General features: G+C 52.4%; 1 protein-coding gene across 1 annotated transcript in view; it reads left to right on the forward strand.

Annotated features, from left to right (window-relative positions):
• Positions 1-17577, forward strand: part of ATP7B (ATPase copper transporting beta) — a 53473-nt gene extending 35896 nt beyond the window's left edge. The window contains 13 exon segments of the mRNA XM_082602058.1: positions 1424-1551; positions 1652-1806; positions 2389-2523; positions 5739-5933; positions 7928-8110; positions 9503-9671; positions 10844-10987; positions 12478-12620; positions 14082-14285; positions 14384-14501; positions 15801-15903; positions 16376-16595; positions 16598-17577. Of these exon segments, the coding sequence (XP_082458184.1) occupies positions 1424-1551; positions 1652-1806; positions 2389-2523; positions 5739-5933; positions 7928-8110; positions 9503-9671; positions 10844-10987; positions 12478-12620; positions 14082-14285; positions 14384-14501; positions 15801-15903; positions 16376-16595; positions 16598-16765 (2065 nt within the window). The 3' untranslated portion in view covers positions 16766-17577.
• The last annotated feature ends 784 nt before the right edge of the window (positions 17578-18361 follow it).

Consider the following 18361-nt stretch of genomic DNA (forward strand, 5'->3'; position numbering starts at 1 on the left):
GCTCTTATTTAATCCTCACTGCAGCCTCTCACCAGCATCTACCCCCTTTTCTGTCCCTTTAAAATACGCCTTTTTTTTTTTTTATTAAGAGATAACTTACCTTCACTGAAGTACATGAATCCCCAGTGTACGGCGTGATGAGTTTTACACGTATCTGTGTCTAGGTAATGACCTCCCCGTATGCCATGCGATGCGATGGGTGCTCCCTCCTGAAGGCCCCACTCTCTCCTTTTCCGCCCCCATCCCTCGCTGGCCCTTCCGCCTGCTCAGCCTCCCGACATGCACATGTCCCAGGGCCCAGGTCTCTCTTCCAGGCACACTCCTGAGGAAGCTCGTACCATTTCAGGCTTTAGATCCCATCTCTATTGTGACAGCTTCCCCATTTGACCTCTAGTCTCAGCCCGAATCCAGTTTTCAGCTCCCTGCTCTCCCGATTTGACATGTCTACATGGAAGTCAAGTAGGCATCTCGGACCCGACACGTGAGAACAGAGATCTTCATCTCCTCTCCTCTTCCCTTGCCCTCCCGTGGCCGCTTCTACATAGGCGTCTCCATCTCATTCAACAACTTCTCATCCACCCAGTTGCTCAAACTGAAACGAAGAGCTCATGCTTGCTTCTCTTTTGCGCTCAGCGCATACACACAGCTTGCTGACACGTCATGCCCCCCAAAGTTCCCGGGCATCTCTTCCCTCCGTCTCCAGCCCAGGCCACTGCTGCCATAGCCGAACTCCTCTGTCAGCTTCTACTGTTGCCCCTACAGCCCATTCTCATGCAGCAGCCAGAGAGCTGACTTGAAGATGTGTACCAGCTTATGTCACTTTCCCACTGAAAACCTTAACACCCGAAGCCCGCACTTTGCCCTGCAAGACCCGACACGGTCCGGGTTCTGCCTGCTTCACTCGTGTCCCTCCAGCCATGCTTGCTGGCTTCTTATTTATCAGAGGCCCCCTCCGTCCCGCCTCAGGGCCTTTGCATTAGCTGTTTCCTCTCCCTTGAGTTTTCTTTCCCCGTATATGGGACCCTCTTGTCATCCGGCTCAAATGTCACCTTCGCGTGAGGCCTTCCCACTTCTCTCCTCCTCCGCCACCACCGAGGGAAGCCCTCCAGTCACATCGTTGTCAGCACAGCACTTATTTAAGACCTGGGACTATCTTGCTTGTTGTCTGTTTGCTCCACAGAATTGTCCTCATGAGCGTCGGGACTCGGCTGTCCTGCTCACAGCTGGCTTCCCAGGAGCTAGGACAGTGCCTGGTACTTAGCAGCTGCACAGTTTTGACTCAGTCTGTAAACGGCGGGTAAAGTGGTTACTGCCGCTCAGTGTAAAGCAGGCGGTTTGTCTAGAACCCGGCCTGGGTGACAGGCCAGGAGGGTGAGCTCCCGTGCGCGGCCCCTGAGTGTAACCTGAGTGGCGTCTGTTGCAGAGAGGAGCAGGTGCCCATGGAGCTGGTGCAGCGTGGCGACATCATCAAGGTCGTCCCCGGGGGCAAGTTCCCAGTGGACGGGAAAGTCCTGGAAGGCAGCACCATGGCCGACGAGTCCCTCATCACAGGTGAGGACTCCGTCCCTCTGGGTGGGCGTCAGCACCCTGGGATGCCCCAGGGATGCCGACGGCGCTTAGCGCGTGGCGTTGGTCTTCTCTCCACCTCTAGGAGAGGCCATGCCCGTCACGAAGAAGCCCGGCAGCACGGTGATCGCCGGGTCCATGAACGCCCACGGCTCCGTGCTCATCACTGCCACCCATGTGGGCAACGACACCACCTTGGCTCAGATTGTGAAGCTGGTAGAAGAGGCTCAGATGTCCAAGGTAATGAAGGGATTTTATTTTTTATTTTATTTATTTATTTTAAAAATTATTTATTTTTTATTTTTGGCTGTGTTGGGTCTTCGTTGCTGCATGCAGGCTTTCTCTAGTTGCAGCGAGCGGTGGCTACCCTTTGTTGCGGTGCATGGGCTTCTCATTGTAGTGGCTTCTCCTGTTGCGGAGCATGGGCCCTAGGTGCGCGGGCTTCGGTAGCTGTGGCTCGCGGGCTCTAGAGTGCAGAGCCCAGTAGTTGTGGCGCACGGGCTTAGTTGCTCCGCGGTGTGTGGGATCTTCCCGGACCAGGGCTTGAACTCGTGTCCCCTGCATTGGCGGGAGGATTCTTAACCACTGTGCCACGAGGGAAGTCCCATGAAGGAATTTTAAAAGCAATATAACTTCAGCTTCCTCTCTCTAGAAATTATTCCAAGAGTCCCATAGAATCAGGCAGATTTTACTGAGTAGAGAGACTGACTAATAAATGTAGTTAATGAGGGAGCTAGGAATCCCAGTCCTTGTCCATGCTTGTGGCAGTTTATTTCTTTGGAGATTGTAATTTCCCGTGGTCTTCGTGTTTTATTTCCATAGGCACCCATTCAGCAACTGGCTGACCGGTTTAGTGGATATTTTGTCCCATTTATCATCATCATTTCAACTTTGACGTTGGTGGTATGGATTGTAATCGGCTTTATTGATTTCGGTGTTGTTCAGAAATACTTCCCTGTAAGTTGAATGCTGTGGGCAGTGTGCTTGTTGGGTTTTAAATAATCGATTGCCATTAATCCTATTTTTTCATGTCTTAGATTCATTGGGCTTTAATTACCCATTACATCTTATTTGCTTGCTTCACTTATTGGCAGCAAAACCTCAGCCAGGGTAGGACAATCCTGGCTATGGAACTACGCAACTCCTGCAGGTTTTTACTAAAGATGCCTTTTGCTTTCTGGTTAGATAATTTCAAACACCACTGACTCTCAGGTATAATGCTTAAAGCATTTACATTTTGCACTATTGGCCATTTTTGAGGTTATGAGGCACACATCACAGAAGATAGGTCACATCAGTCACAATAGCATGATAATATTATTTAACCAGTTTTAAGAAAAATAGATTTTTTGCTGGCTACCTCCATATAGACCATCTAACCTTGCAGCTTCCCAAGTAATACTAATAGCTTTTTAATAATTATTTATTAAACATTATATATGAAGCAATGGAATATATAGCTTTGAGTTTAAAAAGTGGACGAAGAATACTATCGTAGGAAATACAGTTTTGTCAAAATTCAAAAAAAAATACAAAACTTTTTTGCTTCAGGAATAAGAACTTACAAACATCAGTGATTCGCAGCTGGGAGTGGTTTTGATTTGGTGATGTCTGGAGATGTTTTTGGTTGTCGTGGCTGAGGAGGGGTGCTGCTTGGCCTCTAGTATGTATGATAGGAGCCAGGGATGCTGCTAAACATCCTACAACACACAGAACAGGTCCCCACAACAAAGAATTATCTGGCCCCAAACGTCAGTAGTGCTGAGTTGGAGAAACCTGGAGAGACATAAAAAGCTAATGGCCCACTTGGAGTAGTATTTGACAACTGCCCAGTGAATAGAACAATGTTTTACCTTGTTTTTTAAAATATCTCATACTTAGCCCAGTCTAATATGTATTTTAACTTACAGCCATAAAATAAGAAACTGGAAATATAGAATAGATAATTTTTTCCTTTTAAAAAAATTTTTTATCCATAGTTAAAGGCATATCATATTCTTGGTGTACTTGTCATTCACTTAGATATGATTTTCCTCCCTCAAATTTCCTATCTTAAAATGTCCAAGTGAAACACTTTCTGACATCTAGGGAGATTTCAGTGTTTTAAGAGTAGCCTATGACTGTATTCCTAGAATTTGCCAGTGGCTATTATGGCACCTGACCGCCAAAGAGTTTGGCTTTTGTGGGAGAGCAGCTCATTGGCACGTGGCTGTGGGAAACTCAGTCCTAAACAAGTTGGAATATGTGGCTTCCTGCTGTTCCCTACCTTTCCATCTTACTTTCACTTCTTTTGTTTTTATCTGCAATATCAGGGAGGATGCTGACAAATGAGGTACTGCATGTTCCTTTAAGACATTGTTGTCACTCTGCTCTGTACAAGTCATCTGTAGAGACAGGGTTCGTGTCAACCTCTAGAAGTCCACCCCACTCCTCTCAGAATGCCAGGTGTGATTTTGACAAGAATTTCTGGAGGTTAAAAAAAAAATAAAAATACAACACTTCATCCTTACCTCTAAAAAATCACATTATGTGTTAAACAGCATGTCCTTCTACTGAAATCAAACTGTTTCTGTGAAAATTGAATGACCCTTAATAAGGTAGCTTATTTTAGAATCTGCCTTTCAAAGTCAAAGAATAGAGGGTAGACGGATCTAAAGAGATTGTGGTCTATATCCTCGATTTAGAAAACATGCATTTTACTGTAATTAAGTGAATACAGCATCTCTCAGTTGTTCTCCAGAGATACTAGCCATTTTGAAAGATAAACCAAGATAACTCAAGACGTTAGAATGCAAATAATCATACCAATATGTGTCACCAGGTAACTGGGAAGGAGACCTGTATTTTTTTGGTTTTGTATTTTTATAAAGGAAACAGTGGTGAAAAATAGAAGAAAATAAAGATGGCTCCAAATCCCATCCCTATATGCACTTTTCTGCACTTTGGTGAACATCTTTCCAGTATTGTTGAAAGGCTATCTAGAGATATAGGCAGATAATTTTGCACTAATTAAATCACAACACATGCCATTTTATGCTTGTTTTTTTTTTTTTTTGCTGTACGCGGGCCTTTCACTGCTGTGGCCTCTCCCGTTGCGGAGCACAGGCTCCGGACACACAGGCTCCGCGGCCATGGCTCGCGGGCCCAGCCGCTCCGCGGCATGTGGGATCTTCCGGGATCGGGGCACGAACCCGTGTCCCCTGCATCGGCAGGCGGACTCTCAACCACTGCGCCACCAGGGAAGCCCCTATGCTTGTTTTTTTAAATTCAGCAATGCTACTGATATCTTTCCATGTCAGTATGTATACATCATCATTTTAACATGTGCATAATATTCCATTATGCACACCATACCTGCAATTTAACTAACCAATCCCCCATTGGTTGTTTCCAGTTTTTTCCCTTTATGAAAAAGCACTGTGAGAAATATCCTTGTATCTTTTCCCACATGATTATTACCTTAGAGTTGATTCCTTGGAGAGCTATACTTTTTTAAAGCTTTCATAATAATAAAAATCATAATGATAATGTAATAGCTATAATTTCTCAGACTCCTCTCTCCTACGTCAGGTGTTGTACTTTGTATATTTGTGTTTGTATGTATTTGTATGTATGTTACCTCATTTAATCCTTACAAAAACCTGTGAGCTGGGTATTATTCCCTCCATGTTGTATGTGAGGAAGCTAAGACACGGAGTGTCAGAGCCAGGATGTAGACCTACGTGGTCCAATTCTAGAGCCTGTGCTCTTCCCCTATCAGGGATTTTTATGTGCCTCTCTCCTCTCATAATGCCTTTGCCTGAGGAAAGCCTGTAGGATCAGGTTGGAACAGTAGGATATGGAGCAGTAAAGTGAACCACGTGATACCTGCAAAGCAGAGCGGGATACACCGTGTCTCCTGGAGCCCAGCTCATCACGCCAGTTCAGGTCCCCCACCTGCACTGGAATGTTCTTTTTTTTTTTTTTTTTAAATTTTTACTGGAGTAGAGTTGATTTACATGGTTGTGTCATTTTCTGCTGTACAGCAAAGTGAATCAGTTACATATATCCACTCTTTTTTAGATGCTACTCCCATATAGGCCACCACAGAGTGGAATGTTCTCATATGATCAGAATTCCGTGGGATGCCTCATCTGACTCTCACCCTGCCTCTGTCTCTTTCCTCTCGTCAGACGTCCAGCAAGCATATCTCCCAGGCAGAGGTGGTCCTCCGGTTTGCATTCCAGACGTCCATCACGGTGCTGTGCATCGCCTGCCCCTGCTCTCTGGGCCTGGCCACGCCCACGGCCGTCATGGTGGGCACGGGAGTGGCCGCCCAGAATGGCATCCTCATCAAGGGAGGCAAGCCTCTGGAGCTGGCCCACAAGGTTGGCCCCCGCTTCCTTCGAGGTCTTGGCTGGGGTGATTTTGTAGCTGTATGTATGCTGCGTGATTTTTTTTTTTTTTTTGACTTAGAGAGTCCTAGTGAAAATAGTACCTGTTTAAATTTCATATTCAGAGAAAAACCTGAAAGAGGACTGAGGGTAGCACTACTAATTAAGTAAAACAGGAAGCCAGGACTAACTGGGAATGACAACAGGACCGGCAGCAGCTCACGGTCAAAGACCTAAATGCTGTATCAATATTAATTTAACCTCATCGACAGCCCTGAGGTGGGTGCTGGTTGTTTCCATTTTACGGGTGACGGAAGTGCAGCACGAGGGGGCCGGGCGACTTGCCAAAGGCCTGCAGCTAAAATGTGCAGCGCCGGGCTCACAGCCAGGTGGTCGGGCTCCGGGGAGAGTAGCTGCACTGTCTCCGCGTGATCGGGGAGGGTCCTGGGACCTCGGGTGGAGTAGCAGGTAGCAGTGTCTATGGAGAATCTCCCTTCAGCCCAGCAGTCCCCAGCCTTCCATCCTCCCTTTATTTCTTCGGTATCTGTTGAGCGTTTACTCTGTGTGGGTCCTGTGCTGGGCCCTGGCTTTCAAGGACCTTACAGTCCAGCAGGAAAGACAGGCATGGAGCAAGCAAGCAGCAGGCGCCACAGAGAGTGTGAGATGCCGTGAGGACAGTTCCTCAGGGGCCTAACCGTAGACCCGTGTGTGTGGTGGACGGGGTGGGCGCTGGTGCAGGTGCTCAGGGGAGGTCTGAGACCTGTCAGCTGACAACAGAGGTCGGGAAGGGTGTCCCGGTTGCGGGACCAGGACGTGGAAAGGACCCAGGGGGGCCGTGCTGCCTGGTCCCAGACTCCGTAGGGCTGGAGACCGTGAACACGTCCCTGCCATTGTGTCCCCAGCATCTTGCCCCGTGCTTGGCACGTTGGAGTCACTCCACAGTTATTTTCTCAATAACTAAATGAGGACCAGAAAGAGAGAGAAACTGACAGGAGATGAGGGTACTGAGGGAGGAAGGAGGGGAGAGAGGGGCCTTGAAGGGCTTTGGAGGGTTATTCAGTCCCGGTCCAGAGCTTAACCAAGAACAGCAGGGACACACGGGGGCAGGGGCGGGGGTGAAGCGCCTGCAGGGCTGGATTGCACGCTGCGAAGATCGTCCTGGCGGCGGAGCGGGGGCTGGACTAGAAGCTGCCAGGATTGTCAGAGGAAGGCCAGTTAATAGTGGTGAAGATGCCCCACTCAGTCAGACACAAGAAGCGGAGCTGTTGTTCGCTAAATGAGGGAGAACTGAGCCTGCGGCGCGCAGTCTGAGCACAACAAGGGCTGACCTTGTACCGGGTCCAGGGGAGCGTGGAGCGAGGGAACTGGTGGGCTCCGGCCATGCAAGCTCAGGCACCGAGTGTGGCTGCTTCCGACTGACTGAGCCCAGACCCATGGGGACCAGTGCCAAGCTGCCACTGGCCAAGGGGCACAGGTCCCCAGACTAGCTCTGTGGTTACTTGTTATTATGGCCAAGGAACACTCCCTTCCTTTTGTGAACTTGGAATTCGAGAACACTATTCTCCGTAGGCTTTTGCACTGATGCAGGCCGGAGAAAACAGTGGTTGACCCGGCAGATAGCGGTGGACCGGGAGATGGACAGACCCCCCAGGGTCACGCTCCTGACCCAACCCGAGGAGGAGGCCGCACGGTGTTACTGCACGGTGATGCCTCCTTGTCACATCAGAGTGAGGGCTTCTGGCTCCACCTGGTCAAGGTTAAGCCGGAGTGTGGATTTTTTTTTTAACTAGGCAGAGAGGGAAACAATGTTTTGGCAGTGGTAGTGGTTGGACCTTGGGATGGACGCAGAGGATTCTGTAGCGTGTCACGAAGGAGTGTACTGTGACCTGCTTGGGGTGGGTTGAGTGAAGTTCTGCCTTGAGATTGTGAGAACTGTGAGAGTCCCTTCCATATGTGTTTTGGTCACTGAGATGTGGTTTTTTGGGCAGATAAAGACTGTGATGTTTGACAAAACTGGCACCATCACCCATGGGGCCCCCAAAGTCATGCGGGTCCTCCTGCTCATCGACGTGGCCACGCTGCCCCTCCGGAAGGTGCTCGCTGTGGTGGGGACTGCGGAGGCCAGCAGTGAGCACCCCCTGGGCGTAGCAGTCACCAGATACTGTAAAGAGGTAGGTGGACTGGGCGTTGCTGGGCCCTCGCTCCCTTGGCTCCCCCGCTCTCCCCAGCTGGGCCGGAAGACTCCGGGCTCCTTCCTCCTCACACGCCTTTCCTCCTCACTGCCCCTGGCCCCCACATCAGCTGCCTCCACGGATGCCTTGGCTCGTGTGGTCTGGAAACTGCTGAGCAGGCCCCCTGGAGCAGGTGGGGATGCAGCGCACAGCAGCAGGTCCCTTGTCACGTTTCCAGATCATCACAAAACAGTTCAGTGTTAATGAGCTAATGGCCATTCATTAGGCATTTCCTGAGCATCCTGAGCTCAGGGGAGTAAGAATTCATAAGATGCAGCTCTGCCTGCTGGGAGTTGATGGTCGGGTGGGGAGGAGACAGGCGTCTTCAGTCCCTCATGAGCGAGCGCTTCGTGCAAAGGGATACTAAAACGAAGGGGGTCTTGGGGCCAGGTCAGGAGAAATCCATTCCACTGGGGACTCCTGAGACGGAGAGGAAGCAGCAGAAGTGACCAGAGGACTGTGGGTTGTTGGCACAGCTAGGGGGGAGCCTTCATTCTCTGACCTCTGCAGATGAGAGGGCCTAGTTCGCTTTCTCTGTTTTCAGTCTGCGCGTGGAGGCAGCAGAATGTGCCAGAATACTGCCCTGAAAACATGTACACTGTCTGAACAGGACAGTTATCAGTAAATGTAGAAGGTGACATGGATGCCTTGGGGAAAAGTTGACAACTCTTCCCGGACAGGGAATCTTTCAGCAATCCCATTTCCTGTCGTGTCCTTTGTATAGGGTGTGGCTATTTCCCCTCTCATCCTCCTGATGTTTCAGAACGAATTCTGCTCACCCCCAGGCATCCTTCCTTTGGGTTCTGTTACCCAGATAACCCCAGCCCTTCCCTTTCTCCTGCCACATCGGCCCTCCCCACCAGGGTCTGGCCATGGGCAATTATCCCTTGATGGCCTTCAAATAGTTTGTTACCACTTACCTATTCCATCGTTTTTATGAAATTATTTGCAACATAAAAAGAAAACCTTTCCTCCCTTTGGCACCTTCATCCCCGCCACCACCCCCCCACCCCGACCCCAGCCCTTCATTTGGGGTGTTTGATGTGAATTGCCTTTCTCCTTTCTGGACTGCAGCCCGTCCACTCTCCCCAGGCATCCAAACTCTAGGAGGGAGTTGAGGCTGTTTTAAGTGACTGTGTCACATAAGAGAGAAAGAGTTGCTGACTTAAGCGTCGATCTCTTCGCCTTTCCCGGCAGTTCTCCTCCCATCCCTCCCTTCCCTCTAAATTCCTGGTGTCCGCTGCTCTCACCCCGCCTCACCCCCACCTCTGTCCTGACTCCCTCTCGACTCACCTCTGTTTTCTGCTTCCTCTCCCCCACTTTCCTTCCCAGGAACTTGGCACAGAGACCTTGGGATACTGCACGGACTTCCAGGCGGTGCCCGGCTGTGGGATCGGCTGTAAAGTCAGCAACGTGGAGGGCATCCTGGCCCAGGGCAAGCGCCCACGTGGCCAACCGACCGCCCACCTGAATGGGGTCAGCAGCGTCCCCGTGGAAACAGGTATCCCCAGCCTCGGTTTCTGCTGCCCGGCCCGCCAGGGGCTGGGCCCAGCCATGGAGAGCGCCACGCCAGGCTCGCCCCGTGGTTCCCAACTGCGGAGGAGGTGGCTCAGGGCTGGTGCGCCACACGCCTGTCTCCCAGGGAAGCCTGCAGCTTCTCTCGTGTTCTTCGATATGGCTGAATCTTGACGCTAATGGCAGACAAAAGCAGTGTGTGACTTAGATTTGTGGAGTATTGCTTACCTGCTCCCTAGTCTCGAGTCTCCTCTTTCTTAGCCCAGGTTAGTCTTGGGATAAGACTCGTAAGCTGCAGGGTAGGCAGATGGGAGTCTTCCTTTTGTTCTTCCTAAACAAGAAAACTCCATGTGGTTAACTCTGATGGGATGTGACGTATTGACAGAGCTGGCAGCCGTCAGGGAAAGTGAATGGAAATGGTCTGCCCAAGCCAAGAAGGGACACTGGAGGGACAGCTCCTTTTTGAATAACGGCCTTTCTTATTCAAAGGGTGCTAGCCATCAGCATAAGAGAGTGGGAAAACCCCCAAACCAAAAAACCCATGTCTAGTGTTTGCTCTTAAGTATGTTAGTAGTTAAATCTTGATTTAGATTTTGTTAGAAGCTATTACCACCTTATAGCAAGTTAAAGCCCTGGGGTGACCTTTCCTTTGCCTTCCAGGGGGACTGGTCTATCAGTGACACCTAAGGTAGAGGTGACAGGTACAAGACTCAGCTGGCCTTTTAGGAGGTATAGCTTCAAAACCTTTCATACACGGAGTCTGGTTGTTGGCTGATTCACCTTGCATCATCTGTACCAAGCAGGGATGGGTCTAGTCCACACCTGCTTTCAGCGCTGACCAAATAACCGCTTCTAATCCTAATTCTAACCCAATCTACCTGCAGCAGCAGACACCCCTAAAGGCCAGTAGGTACACTACGCGGTGTTTAATACGTTTGTAACATCTTTACATGTTTTAATTCATACCGCGGTTCTGCATGTTGGTTATTCTTTTTCCCCTGGTTCTTTAAGGATGGTTTTCCAAGAGGTGTTGACTAGGTTGTGGTTTTTCCAGAACCGTCAGTGGACGTTTTGCTGTTGAAACCACCCCATGGTTTTTAGTGCTTTCTCACAGTGAACTTGGGCTGTTTGGGAATAACCACACACTCCTTTGAGCAGATGCGGTCCCACAGACCTTCTCTGTGCTGATCGGCAGCCGAGAGTGGATGAGGCGCAACGGCTTGACCGTCACCAGCGACATCAGCGACGCGATGACCGATCACGAGATGAAAGGCCAGACGGCCATCCTGGTGGCCATCGACGGTACTGCTCTTCTCCCCTGTCCTCTGCACTCAAGTGAAGCTGGAGACGTCAGGCAGAAATAGAGTCCTTTTCTTCTTTTTTTTTTTTTTTTTTTTTTTTTTTTTTTTTTTTTTTCCGTACGCGGGCCTCTCACTGTTGTGGCCTCTCCCGTTGCGGAGCACAGGCTCCGGATGCGCAGGCCCAGCGGCCATGGCTCACGGGCCCAGCCGCTCCGCGGCATATGGGATCCTCCCAGACCGGGGCACGAACCCGTATCCCCTGCATCGGCAGGCGGACTCTCAACCACTGCGCCACCAGGGAGGCCCCTTTTTTTTTTTTTTAAAGTAAATCTTCCTCACTGTTAATTTTAGTTCTATTTTCGAAAAGGCTGTCTTGCCATTTTTTTCACTTCATTGGCAATCCTGAGGCCCCCTCTGGCCACCTCCATCTTTGCCACCAGAGTGAAGACGGCATCAGCCTCTTTGCTCTTGGGATTCTAAACTGTCTTCCCCACCATCGTTTGCATCTGCCCAGGTTGGCAGTTGAAAGTCATCCTTTCTCATTTATCACTGCAGGCGAAACGGCAGTTGACTTCCTAATAGTTTTAACTCTAAGATGCTTTACATACTGAAATCCCCTGCAGCTTTCACAGAGCTTCTCAAGATTGTATGTATCTTAGTACTCAGGTTATATCCTGGGCTTTACATCTCAAGTAGATTAGAATCACCTTGTTAATGTTAGTTTCTGCTAATAGAAGTAAAAACTACATGCAAATAAGAAATAATTTAATTGCTGTATTTTGAACGCTCCTCTTTTCCCATTCTCTCTCTCTCTCTCTTTTTTTTTCCAGCTCCCACTGCCATGCCTTCTCCCGAGTCCTTTAAACGCACAGCCCCCTCAGCTTGTCAAGCTGGAAATAGCTCAATTAAAAGTGCCTCTTACACATCCTCACCCTCACTGCTCCCGTCACACCTCAGTCCCCAGTCCTCGAATGCCTTCCTGTGTCAGTACCTAAAGAGTCACTAAAAAAAAAAAAAATCTACAAAGTGTTTTCTGTAGGAAGAGACAGAAAGGAAGGATTGTTTTTCTAGCTGTTTGGACATGTGTCGCTTTTTAAGTAGCATTTGTTGTATTTGTTGTCTTTCTCATGTTTTAATAGCTAACAGGTATTGAGTTATTATGAGCCAGGCATTCTGCAAAGCAAGAGATGTTCCTTGCAGAAAATCTGGAAAATTCCGAGAGCTATAAAAAACAATGGACTCCCTCATTATCCTACCCCTCGGAGAGCCACTATTAACCTTTTAACAGTCCTTCCAGACTTTTCTATGCATCTGGAAATGTATGTAAATTAAAAAAAAAAAATCAAAACCATATTCTGTTGTATAATTTGGTGTTTTGCTTTTGGCGTGTAACATGGTATTAGGAAAACTGTTCCGGATCATGAAGTCTTACTTGCTTCTCAGGCTGCCCAGGGCTCTGCCCCGTGTGCTCACCTGTGGTGTCTCCTACAGGTGTGCTCTGTGGCATGATCGCCATCGCAGATGCCGTCAAGCAGGAGGCCGCCCTGGCCGTGCACACACTGAAGAGCATGGGCGTGGATGTGGTTCTGATCACGGGGGACAACCGCAAGACAGCCAGAGCCATTGCCACCCAGGTGAGGGCCGGGGGCTGGGATGTCTCCCACATCTGAAATTGCAAGCGATTTCAAGCTGGCAGAAACAGTTTAAGGAAGATAAATAAGCCCTAGGGCATTGAGCACTCAGCTTTGCTCTGGTCCTCCCCCCTCGCTGGGGCTTTTCTCTCCACATGCTTTGAGCTCGGAGCCGTGCACCTCCCACAGGGGACCACCTTGCTGCCGCCCCAGAGGTCACGTTGCTGGGGCCTGGGTGCCATCACTGCTGCACAGCGGCTGCAGCCCCGGAAAAGCTGTTCCAACATTCTTTATTGTCCAGTTGCTGCACTGCGGAAAAAAGACCATGGCTTGAGGGCTGAAATAAACGATCTTGTAGCCTTTATATTAAGGGAGTGTTTTGCCGGCCCAGCTCTCCTCACTCTGCACCAGATAAGTCCCTGGGTCCCGGCAGTTCTTCTGCGGCGCTAGGGTCTGAGTTTGGGCCACGGGAGCAGCACGACCGCATGCCTGCCTGCCCTGCCTTGCGGGGAGGGCTCCAGTGCAAACTCCAGACAATTGTATACCACCCCTTGCGGACATGTGTGTAAAGCTGTCTGCTTTTGAGAATGAATTGCTCCTTGGGAGGGGAGCGGCAGTGCCCCTGTCAGCCATCCTTCTGAGGGTACAGCCACTCCCCGGTTAAAACTTGTTCCTGCACTCAGCAAGCACTTACTAAGCGCCACCCCTGTGACAGAGAGGCTACAGAGAGGAGTGAAGAGGGCACCGCCCTCAAGGAGCTCACGGTCCCGTGGGGAGGGTGGCCCAGGGACCGAGTGTAAACCAGGTGCTGGGCGCTCCTGTGGAAGAGTGCACGGGACGCATGGGAGCTGCCAGCTTACCCCTCAGCCTGGCAGGTGCCGGGGACACCTTCCAGGGGAGAGAGGAGGCCTGCAGGTGTCAGATGAAGAAGAGGGGTTGCTGGGGGCAGGAAAAGTGACTTTTGCAGGACAGAGCAGGCAGCGCGAGCACCGCCTGCGGGTGCAAGGTAGCAGCGAGTTGGAGAGGCCAGGCGGGGCCCGCTGGGGCCGGGGGTGCTGGGGAGCTGGGCACAGGCAGGACCTGACCTGGGGACCTTGGGATGCAGGCAGAGGAGTTTGGACGTTGTCCTAAGGGAAGTGGGATCCGCTGGAGGCCTTGAAGCAGGAGAGTAACATGACCAATGATTACTGTTTTGGAAAGGTCACCGGGACGGCATCTGGAGAAGAGTGTTGGGAGGCCAGGATGTGGGCAGGAGGCCAGTGAGGGTCCCGGACCACTGCGGGGCGTTGGGATGGGAGCAGGGGGTCCATGTGCCTTGCGACCTGGAATCTGCAGGGCTTGGTGACGGGACCTGGATGGAGGCTGAGGGCTCATGGGCTTCTGCGCCTATTCCTGCCCCTCGGCCACACCGGACGTTGTTGTGCCTTTGCTTTTTTATTGACTGCTGTTCTTCTTTCCTTTCAGGTTGGCATCAACAAAGTCTTTGCGGAGGTGCTGCCTTCTCATAAGGTGGCCAAGGTCCAGGAGCTCCAGAACGAGGGGAAGAGAGTGGCCATGGTGGGCGATGGCGTGAACGACTCCCCGGCCCTGGCCCGGGCCGACGTGGGCATCGCCATCGGGACGGGCACGGACGTGGCCATCGAGGCAGCTGACGTCGTCCTCATCAGAGTGAGCTCCGCCGCGCCTCCCCTCGCTGCTGCCCGCAGCAGGAGTGCCGAGGGCCGCAGGGCGGAGCTCGCAGCTCACCGTGTGCTCTTCCCCTGCAGAATGACTTGCTCGACGTGGTGGCCAGCATTCACCTCTCCAAGAGGACCGTCCGGAGGATACGACTCAACCTGGTGCTGGCACTGATCTACAACCTGGTCGGGATCCCCATCGCAGCAGGTAGGCCCTCCCTGCCCTGTTCCCTCTGGCCCTAGTTGTGGCCAGAAGCCTTGAAGAAAGAGTTGATGTTATTATGTTCCGCTTTGTAAGTCTCTAAAGGTAAATGAGAAACTGCAGGGAGAACCCAAGCCTTCTGTTCACTGCGGGCCTCTCTGAAAAGCTGGCCAAGCTGCTCAACCCTAGTTACCTTGGCCCTGTTTTCTGGAACATTATTAAGACACACAGTCTGAAAAATAATCAATATTAACAGTTATGGGGCACCCGTGACACGCTAAGCCCGGGATCAGTGCTTTAGAACTTTGTCTTAAGAATGAATTCCGCCCGGGTTTTATCCTGACTCAGAAATAATCATGGGAAGAGATGGATATTGTCTGCTCCCTAAGTCCTCCCTCCCCCACTGTAACTTGTGTCAGCAGAGAGGGAAGAGTTCCAAAGACTCCTGCAAGGAAAGCGCCTACATAGGCCAAGATCTTTCTTTTTTTTTTTTTTTTTTTTTTGCGGTACGCGGGCCTCTCACTGTTGTGGCCTCTCCCGTTGCGGAGCACAGGCTCCGGACCCGCAGGCTCAGCAGCCACGACTCACGGGCCCAGCCGCTCCATGGCATGTGGGATCTTCCCGGACCGGGGCACGAACCTATGTCCCCTGCATCGGCAGGCGGACTCTCAACCACTGTGCCACCAGGGAAGCCCGGCCAAGACCTATTTTTAAACATGACTGCCGCACCCCACGTTCCCCTGTTGTGTCCAAGCAGTCGGCACTGCCTCACACGGTGGATCAGTGCATCCACCGCAGCCCGGCTCCGGCAGGTGCACCTCCTGCCCCGCGGCCGGCTCAGGACCTGGTCCCCTCCCGGGCTTGCGGCTCTGTCCCGGGACCTGGTCTCGTTGCCCATTATCAAGGTGCTTTGACGCCCTTGAGGGAGGACCATCCGTGTAGAGAGGGCCCGTGGTCGTCAGCGTGTTGTCCCAGTGCTCACACCCCCGAGGTGCCCCCGGATGGTGGCACCTGCAAGTCCCTGGGGCGCCCTGTCCCCTGGAGCTTCCCCCAAAACAGGTGATGGCACCTCTGGATGGTCCCAGGAAGGTCAGGGTGGGTGGGGGACCCCAGTCCCCTTGATGGTGCCCCCCCCCCACCACCCAGCTCTGAGACCGCCCACCTCAGGCCCACGGGCACATGGTCAGCAGCCAGCCCCGGGGCTTCCGAGCCGCCCTGAGGAGAGCTTCTGGTGGGCGGTGAGGCTGGGCCGCCCTCGCTCTCTGCCCTGGGCTGCAGCCTGAGTGTAGTCCCCTCCTCGGCCAGGTGTCTTCATGCCCATCGGCATCGTGCTGCAGCCGTGGATGGGCTCGGCGGCCATGGCTGCCTCCTCCGTGTCCGTGGTCCTCTCGTCACTGCAGCTCAAGTGGTGAGTCCCCGCGGCGGGCCCGGGGGGCGGGGTGGGTGTGCGCCCCGAGTGGGGCCCTGCGTGTGTTTGGGTAACGGCTTGTCCACGGCGAGCCAACCATTTACCTCTGAGCAGTCACCTCGCGCTGCTTCTTCCCGTTACTCCGCTCGACGGCTGCTTATGTCGAGAGGTAGCTATAGGATCCCTGTTTGTAATCATTTTTCCTTTTTTAAAAGGACTCTTTATTTACTTATGCTTTCAGTTAACAAAAGTTAATGACAGCCTACTACGTACCAGGCATTTGGCTAGAAAGTTTCTAAGTTGGGAACTTGCCCTGAGCCATAGGAGTTCGGTGGCCTTTCTTTCCTTTAAAAGCCGTGAGGCCCTGATACTGCATGTTACTAAAGACTTCAAGAGAGGCCTTCACTGGGCTGTACAAAAAAAGGCTGTGTGTCCAGAATGGCTCGGGTGCTCTTGGATTCTTGCTTTGCAGCTACAAGAAGCCGGAACTGGCGTGGTACGAGGCGCAGGCGCAGGGCCGCATGAAGCCCCTGACCGAGTCCCAGGTCAGCGTGCACATCGGCATGGACGACCGGCGGCGCGACTCCCCACGGGCCGCGCCCTGGGACCAGGTCCGCTACATCAGCCAGGTGTCCCTGTCCTCCCTCAAGTCCGACGGGCTGTCCCGGCCCAGCGCCGCGGCCGACGTCGAGCGGGGAGCAAATGGCCTTCGCTCCTGAGTGACCGGGACGAGGAGCCGTGCGTCCGAAAGCCGCAGGCGGTTGTGGCCCCCGCCCGGCCCCCCTCCCTGTGTGGCCGAGGCTCCAGCCTGACAGCAGCAGCAGCAGGTAGCAGAGCCCCTTGCCAGCCCTGGACGTTCTAGATCCCCCCTCCCTGCGGCTTATGGACCACGCTGCCGGGGTCCCACGGGCTCATTGGAAACCTTGCTGGCCTCGAGAAGAGGAGGGACAGCCAGCCCTCCTCGCATCCTCTACCATAGCATTTGGGATGACTGCCCGTGAAACGAGGACGATCTCGTTGGGTCCAAAAACTTAGCTGGGCCTGTCCACAGAACCCATTAAAACCTCGGGCTCCGATGCTTTTTTTTTTTTTTTTTTTGCGGTACGCGGGCCTCTCACTGTTGTGGCCTCTCCCGTTGCGGAGCACAGGCTCCGGACGCGCAGGCTCAGTGGCTATGGCTCACGGGCCCAGCCGCTCCGCGGCATGTGGGATCTTCCCGGACCGGGGCACGAACCCGTGTCCCCTGCATCGGCAGGCGGACTCTCAACCACTGTGCCACCAGGGAAGCCCTCCGGCGCTTTTTGACGACACCCACGTGCATCACGTATCCAAGACCACCACTTACCTCAAGTGTCCCTGTCTTTTCTGCTGGCGCCATCTCTTCCTTTTCTGTCCTTGACCCTGTGGCACCCCGTCGTCTGAGGGCCGGGCTGATGTCCTCACGTCCCCGGGGCTGCTCTGCAGGGGGCTCGTGTGCTCCTTCCTGAACCCCTCGCCCACACGGCCACCAGAGAGCCGCCATGCTTCTTTCTCCTCGGGGTGAGGAGAGGTCTTTGTTGCTTACGACCCTCTTCTCCGTGGAGTCCTGGCTTCTCAACGCCGCCGAATCCAGTGCTGTTGCTGACTGTCGCTGCCCAGCTGGAGTGAGGGTCTCAGAGCCCGAGACTTGAGAAATTCGGCTTCTTGGTGGGGGGGGGGGGTCCGGGGGGACCCAGGGAGGCATGTGGTGCAGGGACCTGCTTCTCCGTTCCAGGGGCTTCAGTTACATGGCCCGCTATGTGACTGTCACCTCATGCGGTGCATTGTGGGAGTCAGGTCAGTGCTGCCCCAGTGCCTACAGCACTCCGGGGAAACGATACCCAAACGAGAGGAAATCTCAGTCCTCCACGTGCATTGACTTCTGCACGCAGGGCTGGTGCCTTAGGAAGGGGATGACCGCAGTTTCCCAAGAGAACATCTGTTTCTAACTTTAAGTGGCCTTTGTGGTTGCATAGCATCGGAGGGGCAGCAGTGGGGCCCATGGCGGGCTCAGAGCTTGGTGGTGATTGGCAGACCATGCGGGTTAGACTGGTACCATCAGAGTCTTAGACTAGGCAGTGCAGAGCCTGTTCTAAGTTCCAAGGTGAAGCCCTTACCACACACATTTTAGTTAGTTATTGTCAGTTATTTTCCAGGGGGATATAAGCACTTTTTATAAGTTACCTCTAATCCTCCCAACAAGCCAGCAAAGTTAGATAATTCACAGGTGGGAAACAGGCTCAGAGAAGCTAGGAATCCCACCTAGGATCACACAGCCAGTATACATGGCAGAACAGGGATCTGAATTCATGTCTGTTGGCTCTGAAGTCTTTTCTCTAACTTGGCCCTACCTTGAATATTTCGCTTGATAAGAATAAACAAGAAAAAGGCCCTTGCGCTCCCAGAAGAACGAACCTGCCAGGTGATATGTTTGCTGACT

The sequence above is a fragment of the Mesoplodon mirus genome, assembly GCF_964341445.2.
Source record: "Mesoplodon mirus genome assembly, chromosome: 17".
NCBI lineage: Eukaryota > Metazoa > Chordata > Mammalia > Artiodactyla > Ziphiidae > Mesoplodon > Mesoplodon mirus.